Source organism: Malus sylvestris, chromosome 14, assembly GCF_916048215.2.
Source record: "Malus sylvestris chromosome 14, drMalSylv7.2, whole genome shotgun sequence".
NCBI lineage: Eukaryota > Viridiplantae > Streptophyta > Magnoliopsida > Rosales > Rosaceae > Malus > Malus sylvestris.
The window spans coordinates 26,743,024-26,756,618 of record NC_062273.1 but is presented as its reverse complement, the minus strand read 5'-3'; the positions used below and the strand labels follow the sequence as shown (position 1 = coordinate 26,756,618).

Genomic DNA, 13,595 nt, shown 5'->3' with positions numbered 1-13,595 from the left:
TTTTGTCATTGATCTTTTTCATTACATTCAATCTGACGACCGAAAATTTGAGAGAGGTGTGTGAGAAGTAAAAATAAGTGTATGAATTATGTATTTGTATATAATCATATGTAATATATATTAATAATTTTAGGTCCCGTTTAGGTCCCGTGAGGCAAACCTCAACTTCGTCTTCGCCTTTTAAAACATTAGTTTTGATTGAAAAAAATAGGTTACATTTACTAAAAAATTGAAGGGTGGTACTATGTGAATACCACCCTCACTGAATACTCAATTTCACACTTTCCTTACAATGACAATGGTTGAGAGAGATTTCTTTCAGCCTGAGAGTCAAAAGCTGCTGCTTCCTCTAATTCCTGCCTTGTCAACAGCCTAGTTGAGGGTACAAACTTTGTACTCGAGGTACGTTCAATGGCGTCCGACTGTTCAGATCTCATCGAGAATTGGGATCCGAGTGCCTCGACTGTTTTCTCAAGAAAAACTGATCTTGGGATGATGTCTTTCATGCGGCATATGAATTCTAAATGATCTCTTGCCTGCAAAGGAAATAGATAGCATATCGGCACATTTAAGGTGTGGAATTCACAGGCTTTTCTTTGGCTACGTGGGAAATACAGGTTGAACCACAAAATTTAAAGGAACCACAGAAAAATAGATGTGACAACTTAATAACATACCAATCGATATTCAGGAACCCGTTTTGGATGCTTCAGGTATGCCATGTTCCTAACATCATAGTCCCATAGAAAGGAAGTGTGGTGGATCCACCGGTTTTTACTAATAGATTGAGCGTTCCCACCAAACTTGCGGTTTCCAAATACATAATCTACAACCGGATGGGACCAAATATGTTGTTAGGGAAAAGTCGAAACACAAAACTAACATTTGATACCACACAAAAAGATCAAATAAAGAACCTCAAATCACATCCAGAAATTTCAAATAAAAAAAGCAGGAAACAATAGGATTAACAGAAGAGGTAAGAAAAGGATACTAATCAGTCTAATAAACATTACAAACACATAATCTTATAAGCATAAAGCACCCTAGTAGACAGTAGCGTTAGAAAGGTTCGTTAAGTTACCATTTTCACGAAGTTGAAAATCAGCAAGTCCTTCAAACACTTTGCTGTAAACTAGGCTACTCCAGGACATTATAGGTCGAGGATATGGTTGCAAGCCAGGGACGGCATCCTTGTTGCATATGAAAGTGACAAATAGCGTATTTTGATCAACAGTAACAGTGCCACCTCCAGTAAACCTTCTAATGACAGGAATCTGGTCTCGTAACACCAAATCAATTTCAAGAAGCTCTGCAGGTTTTCTATGCAGAACATACACGGATCCTTTACAATCTCCAATACAAAAAACATACATAAATAAATAATAAAATCACAAACCTAAGAGAATGAACAGAGCCAGAATCATGTAATTTGGAAAATAAGTCTGTGATTGACCAAGCAATGACACTCTTACATTGGACGGTCCACGACAATATCATCCTACTTGATCGGTGATGGTATTCGAATACAGACAACATACCAACTTAATCAATAGTGACAACGAGTAAGAAGCTCATCTTACCCCGAAACACCCATGACAATAGCGGGATCATTAGTTCCATCGTTTACAATGCACCAATTATGGGACGAGGTCCGCAGAAGTTGCTCCTCTAAATGAAGCTGTTGGAGAATGGGAATTCCTTTTAATTTGATAAGGTTCATGAGTGGAAGCCCAATGCTTCTTGCGTGAGGAGTAGTCATTGAAACCATCCTATCCATCAAATACACCCAAAGAAAAGAACAAATCATCACAGAGAAATTGAATCTATACATTTTTCAACTGATTAAATTGTAAAAAATTCATCAAAAAGCTTCCATCTAGGAATTCTGATGCAAATTGGGTAACAGCATGCAACTGGGTTTTGCTTATTTCTCCTCTGACCAAAATATAAATATATATACACACACATATATATATATATATGAGTATATACACACATTTGCAGTATATTTCCGAAATAATTATCATAGAAACGAAAATCAAAATATGAACTTGTGTTTTCTTCTTTAGCCACACAATCTGACAATCAAAAGCAGATCAGAACACAATCGGACTACGGAAAATAGGCGGATCAAAATTCAATTGGGAAGGAAAAACTAACATACAATTAATAATATGGAAATCAAAGGTCAAAGATCTTATCTTTACCGGGACGAAAACAGGGGAACGAGGCCAGGGAGCTGCCTCCGGTGGCCGGGAGAGAGAGAGAGAGAGTTGTTGACTTCTTGTATCTTCTTGTATTGCTGCTTCTGAAAGTCGCAGAGAGGGGTTAATCGCGGGAACGAAGAAACCTGGGCCAAAGAACTTCAGCCCAATTCTCAAGCTTTTTCCACTCAGCAACAAAGTGGATAGTGTTCCATTTGCTTGTTGGTCTGACTGAGGATGGTGGCTCATTATACTGTGGTTCGATAGGTGTCCGTGTGGACTCTTTTTCACTTTGTTGCAGTCGTACATTATGCTCGAACACAATACGAAGGTTCTAAAAAATATTAGGCGCTAGTCAGACAGCGGGTTGGAGCTTAGCGTTTAAGCGGAGCTTAGGCAAGGGTCTAAGCAGAGTAGGTGGATTTAATTTAATTTATTATATAACATATAAATATGTGTCTACTTACTATCTAAAATAAACTATACTTGTATTGAGAATTTAAAAAAGTTAAAGTTTAAGCAATCAAGGCTCTGACATCATCAGAGACTAATGTAGCAAAAATAAGAAAATCTCAAAACCAAATTAAAAATTTCAATAATTCATAATATAAAATTGACATCATCTTTCATCACATATTAATCAAGATTCAATGAATCAACATATGTAAATGGGATCGTGCGTGCATCTAGAATTCAATGTCATTTAATTGCAGTATGAAAAAATAAATAAAGATTAAAAGCTAAAAAGAACAAAATAATGAGCCTTGACGATGGCTTGTGAGAGTTTAGTCGACGGCAGTTGCAAGAGACAACGCAAGTAAAGTTAGAATCGACGTGAGCGAATGCGAGAGAAAGTGTGAGAGACAGAGAGAGAGAGAGAGAGAGAGAGAGAGCGCCTATGTGCGAAGAGACAGGGAGAATAGAAACACGAAACGGCAATCGAAATAATGTGGGGTTTTTTGGGTAGGTTATCCAGAAAATCCTTTAACTTAATTTAAAAAATAAAATAAAATAGTGGAACCCTAACCCCTGAACCACCTATCCATTGCCTAGTTCGCCTAAGCGACCGTCTATCGCCTACTCGATTTTCCTCTACGTTTTGGCCTAAATAGCATCGATCATTCACCGTCCAACACCTAGGCAGCCGCCTAGGCCTATTTTAGAATAGTGGCGATAACTACTCTAACTATCAACCATATTTAGTAAATTCGTCATAACATTATACATATACTTACGGTTTTTTTTTTTTCAAAAATACTTCTGTTTTCCATATACATTTTAATGATTTAAATTACATTTTTTTAAACTACATAGTATAATACATTTACGTACATAAGGCATTTTTTTTAATCACGGCGCGTTACGTGCGACTTACACATTTTAGATGTATTTATATGCAAGGATTGGTTCAGTGTATAGAAACATAAAATAAAGGCGATTATCATCTCTAATAATGCAAGCAGGAATTTAAAGTATTTTGTCTAGAATATGTAAAAAAAAAAAAAAAAAAGGTAACAGAGAAGATCCCTATAATTTAGTTGCAACTAAAAGCTAAATAAAAAGTATAAAACAATCGAAGAACTTCAATTGATCTTGATACACTTGACAGCAAAACATATCATGAACTCATATCGTTCCATCATGTTGAAAATTTAATGTGTTTGGTTAAAATCAAATATTAGCATTATTTGTAATTGAATTAGTGAATTAGTTGATTATGAACTAAAACCATACAATGAAATGAGGCACAACAGTCACATTTGAAACATGGCTGACAATTTAGACATGGTGTTAAAAAAATTCCAGAGAAAGTTAATTTGCTGCAAGAAGTCCATAAAATTATATATAAAAAAATTTAATTGAGTGCAAATATGCTATCAAAACTAAGAGAGATCAGAAATTGAAAACATGAATTACTAACCCAATGAAAATATATTTGACAACGATAGCTTATGCAGATGAAAATGGCTTCGACAGTCATAGGAATCTTGCTCAGGGCACCTCTTAATCTTTTCAATATCTTTCTGAAAAACAATCACATTAGAGGAGCAAAAGGTATTATGTTTACAAAAGTCAATAGCTCTTAAAGAAAGGAATAGATCCTCGAGGGCCACAGAAACGAACTCGAGCGAACACTGAAAAAAGAGCCAACAGTAGCACAAAGCTAGCTCCGATAACATACTATCAAGTTCAATGAAAATGAGAGATCTGATGAATTCTACCTCTCTTACCTCTTTGGAGACCAAATGGAGTTCCTGGAGTTCTCCACTGCTTCCCCTAGCAGAACGATGTTGACGTGGGTTGTAGTGGGAGAGAAGGATGCTGTGATTTAGATAACCAACAATATAAATTGAGTAGGATCAAAAGCTACCCTTTTTTTAGGCTACTTGATGTACCAGCTGAGGAAGAAATTTAATTAGAAAAGTGGGACCAAATTTAATTAAACAAAGTAGCAAAACCTGTGAAAATTTAAAATTCCAATCACATGCTGTGGTAGAAATTTCATACATGGCTCTAATTAATGCTACCGACGAAGGCATCCCAGTAACCTATGCAACCAGCTCTCCCGACCTGCTAAAAAACAATAACAAAATGAAAGAATTTTTTGAGAGAAATTGAAGTTAAAACTTCATAAATATTGGGAATTTGCATGATTTCGTTTAATTTGAAAATTTCCGTACCTTTCAATTGCATCGTCAACGAAAATATAATAACGCTGGAAATTTCAGAGAGGGCTATCAATATTAGAGGCGAAAAGAAAAAACTTACCATACATTTCTCCACCAATGAAACATTCAAAGCATCCAACCTTTTGCCCCTTCGTAAATTCTTCTTTAGCTGTGGATATGAAGGGTGATGGAGTGATATCATAATTTTGTAACTGAACAAATGCAATGGAGAAGTTATGATAAAAGGTTGTGTGAGTTTGAAAACTGAACGAAAACTGCTACGCAGTTTGAAAACTAAACGTGCTAATCTTGATAATTTTTCTTCCCAAGTTCGTTGTTATTTTTATTTATTTCTTTATATTTTTGTGAGATATTAACATCTCTCTCCTAAAATGGAGGAGGAGTTATCTGTTTCTTTTTCTGTTAATAAAACAAATTTTATATTTTCTGTATTCTGACAAAATTATCCCAGTTATTTTGTCTCTATTATTTTCAGCTAGTTGTGGATTTTTTTTTGTTTGAGCGGCTTTATAGTCATTTTATTTGTGAAACCTTGAGACACCAAACTCTCCTTTTAGCTTTCTAATATTAAAGATTAAAGATTAAAGATACAAAAAAAATTCACATATTTCAGACATATTTTAAACATCTAAAACTACATTAACAAAACCCTCTTTGTCAACCAAAAGAAGATGAAAATACATCTTTGTCTTCTATCACAACAAAAACAATTTAAGGACAGTAACATAATTTCACAAAACAAAATTTTGTTGTTTTTTTTAAACCCCACCTACATGTAAGTTTATCATCTCTAATTTAAAAAATTAAAAATTAAAAACAACCTCTCTCCCTCTCTCTCCTCACTCGCACGTTCTCTCTCATCCTCTTCCTCTCTCTTTCAATTTTAACAACCAAAGTAAAAAATTTCACACTTTGTGTGTGGGCATATACTAGTATTTTTTAAGAAAATAATTAATGAATTAAAGTAAATAAATATTAAAATTTTAAAAATTCCCAAATTTTTTAAAGTATTATTTTAGCAAAATTACCCATACATGTAATTACATTTCAGGTATTATATTCGTTTTGTATTTTCAGAAACTACGCTAACAATGCCTTTTCCACACAGTAGAAGTTATGCATCGCGCTACAATACGATAACTACTCTCACTACACCTTTTCACATGGTCAAAGTGTTACATTATTCTCCAACATGATAATTGCTCTCACTAGGAGCGCCTTTTCACATCATCGAAGTTGTAAAACACTAGAACCTTGAGCCTTAAATTGGACACGACAACTTTGAGCACTTCGATTAAGCCAATTCATTTGGGATTCTGCGGATCCACTTTTTTTTCCAATGCTTAGACTGGACACTACAATTTTACGCACAAAGATTATCACTTTTTGCAAAGTTAGTGTAATCCTACGAGAATACAGAGTATTGTCTCACGTCAGAAGATTAAAAAGATTATTAAGCTTTGATTGTCTTAGTCTTACTTTAGGTCTATTTTGTTAACTATTAGTAGTTACTGAAATTTTACGTTTTGAGATTTTAATTACTTTTGAACATATAATCTTTTGTACTAGTGCAAATGGTTTGCTGCTCAATCTTATTTATGTTTCCAATTTCACCAGTCTTCATATATTTACAATTTCATGAAAACAACAGTCTGGTTGATTTTGAAACATCGAAAGCAGAGAGAGAGAGAGAGAGAGAGAGAGAGAGAGAGAGAGAGAGAGAGAGAGAGAGAGAGAGAGAGCCTAGAATTTGAGAGCATTTTATGTTGTGAACTCAGCAGAAGCTGTTCTCCATGAGTTTAACAAACTCATCGAAATCTATGCGTCCATCTTCGTCAACATCAAATGCCTTGATCATCCGTTTGCATTCCACTTCCGAAACTTCAACGAAACCCAATACAGAGAGAACCTTCATTACCTCACCTGCATCAATGAATCCGTCCTCGTTCTCATCAAACACGCGAAAAGCTTCTTTTACTTCCTCCAAGCTCGGGTCCTCCTCGAACAAGTCAGCAATCTCCTTCGACCCGAGTCTCCCCTCACTTAATGTTCCTAGTTTCTCCATCACTAGTCCTAGTTCTCCTACACACAGATTCTTATCGCCACCTGCAACATTTTCGTGAATGTAACTAATCTCCGCGGCCTGAACTGAAGGGACTTGGTCAGGACTAGTAGTTTTAGAGTTGGTTTCAACTCCTTCTGATGGTTCGTGATCACATACGTTCTCGTCAGCGCAACTTCTTTGGATCACGGGCTTAATCTGCATAACATCGCAAAGGAAGCATAAAAACAAGTAGCGTAAATTCGAGTTGAAGTGCAGTACAAGGAGCCAGTTAAGAATGATTAGGATCACAAAGAAAAGTGCAAGAAGCGAATCGGGGCTGCATCCGAACCCATCGCTCATCGCCTTCTCCATGACCGGTGGATAAAATCTAGAGAGTCGAAATAGAGAGTGCTTAATTAAGCCGCTAGTCGCTTAACTGCGATTCGAAAGTATTGAGAGACTTGAGAGTTGAGTGTGGAAACCAGAACTGAGTTTGGTTTATATTATATAGAGCTAAAGATTTTGCTTAATTAATTTCCAAGAAATTGTGTGAAATGAAGGGAAGTTTCAACCAAATTAATAGCATCCATAGTTCACATCGTAAACTGAGCTGAGTTGTTGACTCTACTTGTCTCTTCTTTGTTAATTTATTAGCCATTAGGGTCGTCATCTCGTGGAAATTTCCAGGTATTCGCATGCATGTTATTCGCATGCAGGAGCGGCCGCAATTGCACGGAAATGACAAGTGTGAAAACAAATAAGTAGTTAAATTATTCTCTCAAAGTCTTCTTCTAGGGAAGACTTTTTGAGTATATGATACAAGTCCCGATACTCAATGATACGTGTTTTATATAAGATTTAATTGTTATATATATATATATATATATATATATATATATTAAATCTTTATTTACAAAATTTAACTGTTAATTTTTTAGATTGCTCAGTTGTACCATATAAAAAGAATTGCATAATATATAGGTTATCAGAGATCAATGTTCTAAAAAATGGCCTAGGCGGGGCGGGGCGGTGGTGAGCCGAGGCATTTTCTTGCAAATCAGTTGGAAAAATTGGATGGGCTCTAGGCAGGCTAGGTGGTGCTAGGCGGAGCTAAACTGTTTTTTTTTTTTAATGAAATTAAAAAATAAAATAAAAAATATTATCTAAGTCTAAGTGATTTAAATTTGTGAACTTGTTATACATGTATCATCCTACAATACTTCTCACTATGGTTATATGGCATATGTGTTTAATGTGTTTTTAAATTTTAGACTTGTTGGATACTCTTTTTGCATTTTATCATTTTTTTATTATATTATACATGAATTTCATACAAGTATAATTTTTTGTAAGTATCAATATACACTTATTTACAAGATATACAAGAAATTTACCTAAACCGCCTAGGCTCCCACCTAGAGCCCGCCGCCCGACTAGCGCCTAGCGTTTTTTAGAACCTTGTAAGAGATTAATTTAATTACTTTTTGGGAATTGTATTAGCACTCTAAAAATCTCATTTGACACTTCAAACTTTCTATAATTAGAAAGAAAAATACACTTGCGATGAGTGTAGAATGAGATTTTTGGAGTGTTAATGACAATTTCCTACTTTTTTTAGTCAATTTATGAAAACAAAGAGAATAAAAAATTATAAAAAATATATATATGTCATGTGGTTCACGTGCCTGTCACGTGTTTGTTGGTGGGGGTGTTTTTTTATTTGGACAACTCTGTCGTGACTTGGTTGTCCATGCTTCTGCTGTTGAGGGGACAAAGCTAGAGAGAATGGGCATTTGAGGAAGAAGGAAGGAAATGGGGTCAATTGGTAATAAATTCCACTACAAGACAAACGACAATGGGGTCAATTAACAAATAAGAAGAATTGATAATGTCCTTTCTACCCTCCCAGATTACAAAGAGCCATGGAGGCAAAAGAGCCGGGAGCCGCCCTTCATCTCCACTCAGGGACCAAACCGCGCCACCACACCCGGCTCCCCGGCGGTTTCGAGCAGCGGGGAAGCTCACCGCCGAAACCTCTCGCCTCCGCTCTTATCAATATGGACCTCGTCGTCACCGACGTGACTGCCACTGCCTGCTTCGAAAAAGAGCTCAGGGTTCCTTCTTTTAATAATTACAACCCGTGAAGTTTTCTATACAGCGTGAAGCAGTGCTGGGAAAACGCAGAGAAGATCAAGGGCGGAATTAGAAATTTATTATAGAGGTTTAACGAAAAACTCGCGGTATTATTCATTTTAATGAAAAATCATATTTTTACATTAAAAAGTTAAATCTGACACTATTCACTTTACATTTTAGTTTGTCCTTATCATTAAAACTCAAAGTTTTCAAGCTCTTTTCATTAGTTTTCCTAATTTATTAATGGGTAAGTAGCTAAAGTTATTAGTTAAGTATCTTTAAAAGAGATGTCAAAATGTCTATATCAGCAGTTAATAAAAATAACAAAAATATTTTCAACCGAAAAACCAAATTTAATGTGGCATGATATGGATTGGCAACCTTCTTCCTTGTTGCCAAAATTGACGATTTAAAAAAAAAATTAATTATTAAAATTTTTATTAATTTTATAATTTTTGTTGTATTAAAATATATGGTTAATCTCAGTTTACTACCCTCAAGTTTCGTGGTTTTTAACATTTAGTACATGAAGTTTTTTTCGTCTCAAAGTCATACCCAAAGTATTAATTTTGGAACAGTCTCATACATCTATTAAGTTTTCCGTTAAAACTTCTGTTAACTAATGACGTGGCACCCACATGGACATTTACTAAGCGCCACATGTCAATATGGGCCCATTTCAATATTAAAAATTTTAAAAAAATACAAAAACACAAAAAAAAAAAACATCGGTGCCCACCATCTCCTTCCCTTCTCTCTTCTGCACCTGCACTTGCACCACCCTCCTTTCTCTCCTTTGGCGAGGTACGATAAAGCCATTATTGTTTTCTCTCTAAATGATCATCTCTTCCAAGTCGAGTACGCGCTTGAGGTCGTCCGTAAGGGTAACACCGTCAGTCCACCGCTAAGCTCCAGGACTCCAGGTACCGAGATCACACACACAAAGTGCTTTCTTTGCTTTGATCTAACTGAGGAAAATTGAAGTGGACTTTAGGGTTAGGGTTTTTTAATCGCATCGATTTCTAATTTTTTTTTGTTTCAATCGCTGCAATTGGTTGAATTGTGCATTGAATTGAAATTGAAACTAATCGGTAAGTTGTTAATTGGCTATGTCGTACCTCGCCAGATGAGAGAAGAGAGGGTGGTGCAAGTGCAGAAGAGAAAAGGGAGGGAAGGGGTGCGGGTTGCATAAGAGAGAAGGGAGAGAGAGGGTGCGGGGGATAAGGTGGGTGCAGATGTTTATTTGTTTTTTTTTTCTTTTTTTTTTTTTAAATATTTTTTTAATATTGAAATGGGCCCATATTGACATGTGGCGTTCAGCAATTGTTCACGTGGGCGCGAAGTCATCAATTAATAGAAGTTCTAACTGAAAACTTAACAGATGTATGAAACTGTCTCAAAATTAACACTTTAAGTATGACTCTGGGACAAAAAAAAAATTCATGTACTAAATGTTGAAAACCACGACTCTTGAGGATAGTAAACTGAGATTAACCCTAAAACATATATTATGATAGTTTAATGTAACATGGGTGCCACTTAGTACTACTGTCTAAAGGTATTCCTCTTCACTTATAAGTGAGATGTCTTATGTTCAATTCTCGTCAAAGGTAAATTTGAACTACATTATTGCAAACCCATTATGAAGTTAAGCCCACCTCATCTACCTTAGCGTAAATAATATCGATTGTTCGAAGAAAAAAAATATAAAATATCGGGTGCCAGGTGGTGATCAAAATTTTAAGATATTTTATGTGGTGGGTTCCCTTTGAATTTGGGAATTGAGGTTCTGTTTTGGGGATGCATTTGATTCTACAAATTCAAAGTTCTTTGCTTTTTTTCTTTTGTTTGGTGGCTCTTTCCCATGGAACATTATTATTTATTTGGGTGGAATTTTGAGCATTTTGTGTGAAAGAAGATGCAATTTGGAAATGCTTGTGTTATTGAATTTCATACATTAGTAATGCTGTAAAAGTTGAGCTCTTTTTTAGCTATGTGGTATGCCGTTGCTTATTATATACGCGATTCGCGAACATGGTTGTATGAAACCGATAGTTGTTTGGGAACATGGTTATATACGCGAACAAGTAATTGTCTTACTGTAATTGTACAGCAGCTGAAGCTAGGGAATTTGCTTAATTAGTTTAGCTACATACTTGCATATATGCATGTACGATACTGGAGGCGATAGATATTAGTACAAGCTTAGGTAGAAAGCTTTTCTCACCTTTGGTGGAAAATGCATGTAAGGTAATCTGGAGTTTTGTTATGGCGGTTGATTGAGCAGAATGACTATGAGGTCGCAAATTCCAATATTCCATATTAGATTGCGACCGTAGACATAGAGTGTGGCAGCTTGGCATGACTGGTGTTGTGGGATTATGTGAATTTGAACTAGACTGTGACAGAGAGATTGTAATAGAATATGGCTAATCATGGTGATACGTATTTAGTTGAAGGACTGTTTAGACCTATGAGGAGTCTTGAGGTGTAATACAGGCCTGATTTACCGGAGAATTTTTTTTACCAACTTGGCTCCAAATGATTAGGATTTAGTCGATTGACAGTGCACTAGAAGATAATTCAGTAATGAATATACACCGGCTGAGGCATTTGTTTTGAAAGAGGAGCGGCTTAGCAAGTTTCAAGAAGAAGCTCGTTCTGCAATCTGTTTCTTGCAGATTGAAAAGTTCTGGCGAACTAATTATTCTACTGGTCTTGGCGTGGCAAATTTGTAACAAAGTCTGGAAACCAACATTGAAGATGTTTCGTTGCGTGTCCATTTGTGCTGATTATGGTTGGAAAGGAATATTAAAGGAAACAAAGGAGTTCAGGAAATGGGCTGCTTTGTCATCCCAATTTAATATGAATCTTGATAGCTGAACAAATGTTTCTTTATTTTGTTTCCCCCAGCCCTCTGATCCCTGAAACTAATTTTGGAGGATTAATTTTTTATTTTTTCACATTTCAGGGAGGACAACATTCCCCTTTGGAACCTTGAACTTTTACATGATTTTTGTGTCTTTATTTTGGGTGGTATCTCCATTCCATAGAAACCCTTCACCAGTAGATGTTAGCACACCGTAGTTTCCTACTATATATTGCTGACCTTCAAAGCGATGCCAAAATACCTACACTACTTGAGCTATCTTAGGATTCTTAACAATCAGCAGACTGTACAGTTGCGGTATGATAATGGAAGAGATTCTACTGCAGGATGATAATGCGAGGGCAGAGTCCAATGTGTTTAGTGGAAGTGGATAGTTGATCCAGAGATTCTAAAGGCGATGGCTACCCTGTGCTGTGGCTTAAACCATTGAAGAAATCAGAACCATGTGTCTCTTCTCTCTTTCCCTACTGTTAAATCATCTTCTAAAATTTTAGAATCAATTTTTAGATCTCCACAAAGTCTCGGCACAGGTTGCACATTTTCATTTCACTTCTTTCCGCTCTACACTCGTATTCAAATGATTATTGAAACTGATGTTTGCCTTGAATTTAAAAACTTACACCTTACGCTTTAATAAAAGCATTTTCTCTTGCATATTGTAGGCAATGGTCAATCGATCAAAAGGAAATCAAACTGAGTTTTCTAGAGCCGAGCTCATCCAGAAGAGTTCTTACTGTCGGGTTTCAGGTACTCTCAAGAAACCCCAAATTCTTGTGGAAGTTCTTCCAGGGATGAATTCAACTAATTTAGGAGAGCAAGTGACAGCGTATTGCTTTGAAATGCAGGTCGTGACATGGATCTTCTCGAACTGTCAGCCTATGGCAATGTCCGTCGGGGACAAGATTCAGGGGGATGTAGAATCCAATGACAATTTACGACGTTGTGTAACTTCTTGTAGAATTCTTCCTAGCATTGAAGGGGAAACTGGAAACTAGTATTGCTGCATGTTCTCCCACTCGGATAGGAAATATTTGTATCAATCTGCACTGCACAGAATGTCATCCCTTGCCTTTTGATATATGAGAAATTTGGCTCAGCATTTTCTTCATTCTTCTTCCCATTGACAAATATGGGTTGCATAAGACAAATGGACAGTCCGTATTTTGTGAAGCAAAATCCATGCTCCTTTGCTTTGGAATAATCTTTAATTGCAATTGATAGTATCGCGATTCATAATGTGAGGAGAAAATTTTCTTTCATTCTGTCAAAGACAATAGTTTTTCGATCTCTCTCATTATGCAACTTAAATTTTAGATTGAGTACATTTCTCTAACCAAGTGAAACATCACATCTGCACCTTCTTCTTTAGTGGTTGAAAAACGTTAACGAGACTCTTTTCAAAGTTAGACTTTTCATCAACTCTTTATCACTTTACAGTTAACGTTAATTTTCACGTCAATATTATAAAACGCTGTGCAAAGAGCTTGAGGTGGCATATAGATAGAGCCATACTTTTGAAAGCATTTTCTTCTTTTTTGTACTAGGTCTTTCTGTTTTTACAAATGATGATGTTAATAAGTTAAATTATTGGTTGTTAAGGACGAAAAATTAATGAAAATTGAATCCGC

At 35.9% G+C, this 13,595-nt stretch overlaps 2 protein-coding genes and 1 long non-coding RNA gene across 5 annotated transcripts; 1 reads left to right on the top strand and 2 right to left on the bottom strand.

The window, feature by feature from the left end:
• Nucleotides 1-178: 178 nt before the first annotated feature.
• Nucleotides 179-2,495, bottom strand: LOC126598930 (putative lipoate-protein ligase A). 3 transcript variants are annotated; one of them, XM_050265316.1, is made up of 5 exons: nt 2,211-2,495; nt 1,584-1,772; nt 1,085-1,323; nt 678-826; nt 179-536 (listed from the first exon to the last, which is right to left on the bottom strand). In XM_050265316.1, the coding sequence occupies exons 2-5, from the start codon at nt 1,769-1,771 to the stop codon at nt 288-290; spliced, it is 825 nt and encodes a 274-aa protein (XP_050121273.1). In that variant the 5' UTR covers nt 1,772; nt 2,211-2,495; the 3' UTR covers nt 179-287. The 3 variants fall into 3 exon arrangements, with proteins under 3 accessions (XP_050121273.1, XP_050121275.1, XP_050121276.1); XM_050265318.1 differs by lacking the exon at nt 2,211-2,495 and having other exon boundaries at nt 1,085-1,354; nt 1,584-1,755; XM_050265319.1 differs by lacking the exon at nt 2,211-2,495 and having other exon boundaries at nt 1,085-1,345; nt 1,584-1,755.
• Nucleotides 2,496-6,455: 3,960 nt separating this feature from the next.
• LOC126598936 (probable calcium-binding protein CML46) lies at nt 6,456-7,430 on the bottom strand. The gene has a single exon (XM_050265329.1). It carries the CDS (start codon nt 7,311-7,313, stop codon nt 6,672-6,674), a length of 642 nt encoding a protein of 213 aa, XP_050121286.1. The 5' UTR covers nt 7,314-7,430; the 3' UTR covers nt 6,456-6,671.
• A 2,158-nt stretch (nt 7,431-9,588) lies between these two features.
• On the top strand, nt 9,589-13,203 carry LOC126598944 (uncharacterized). The gene is made up of 3 exons (XR_007615018.1): nt 9,589-10,000; nt 12,630-12,714; nt 12,813-13,203. It is a non-coding gene; the product is annotated as an uncharacterized LOC126598944 (long non-coding RNA).
• Nucleotides 13,204-13,595: the final 392 nt, after the last annotated feature.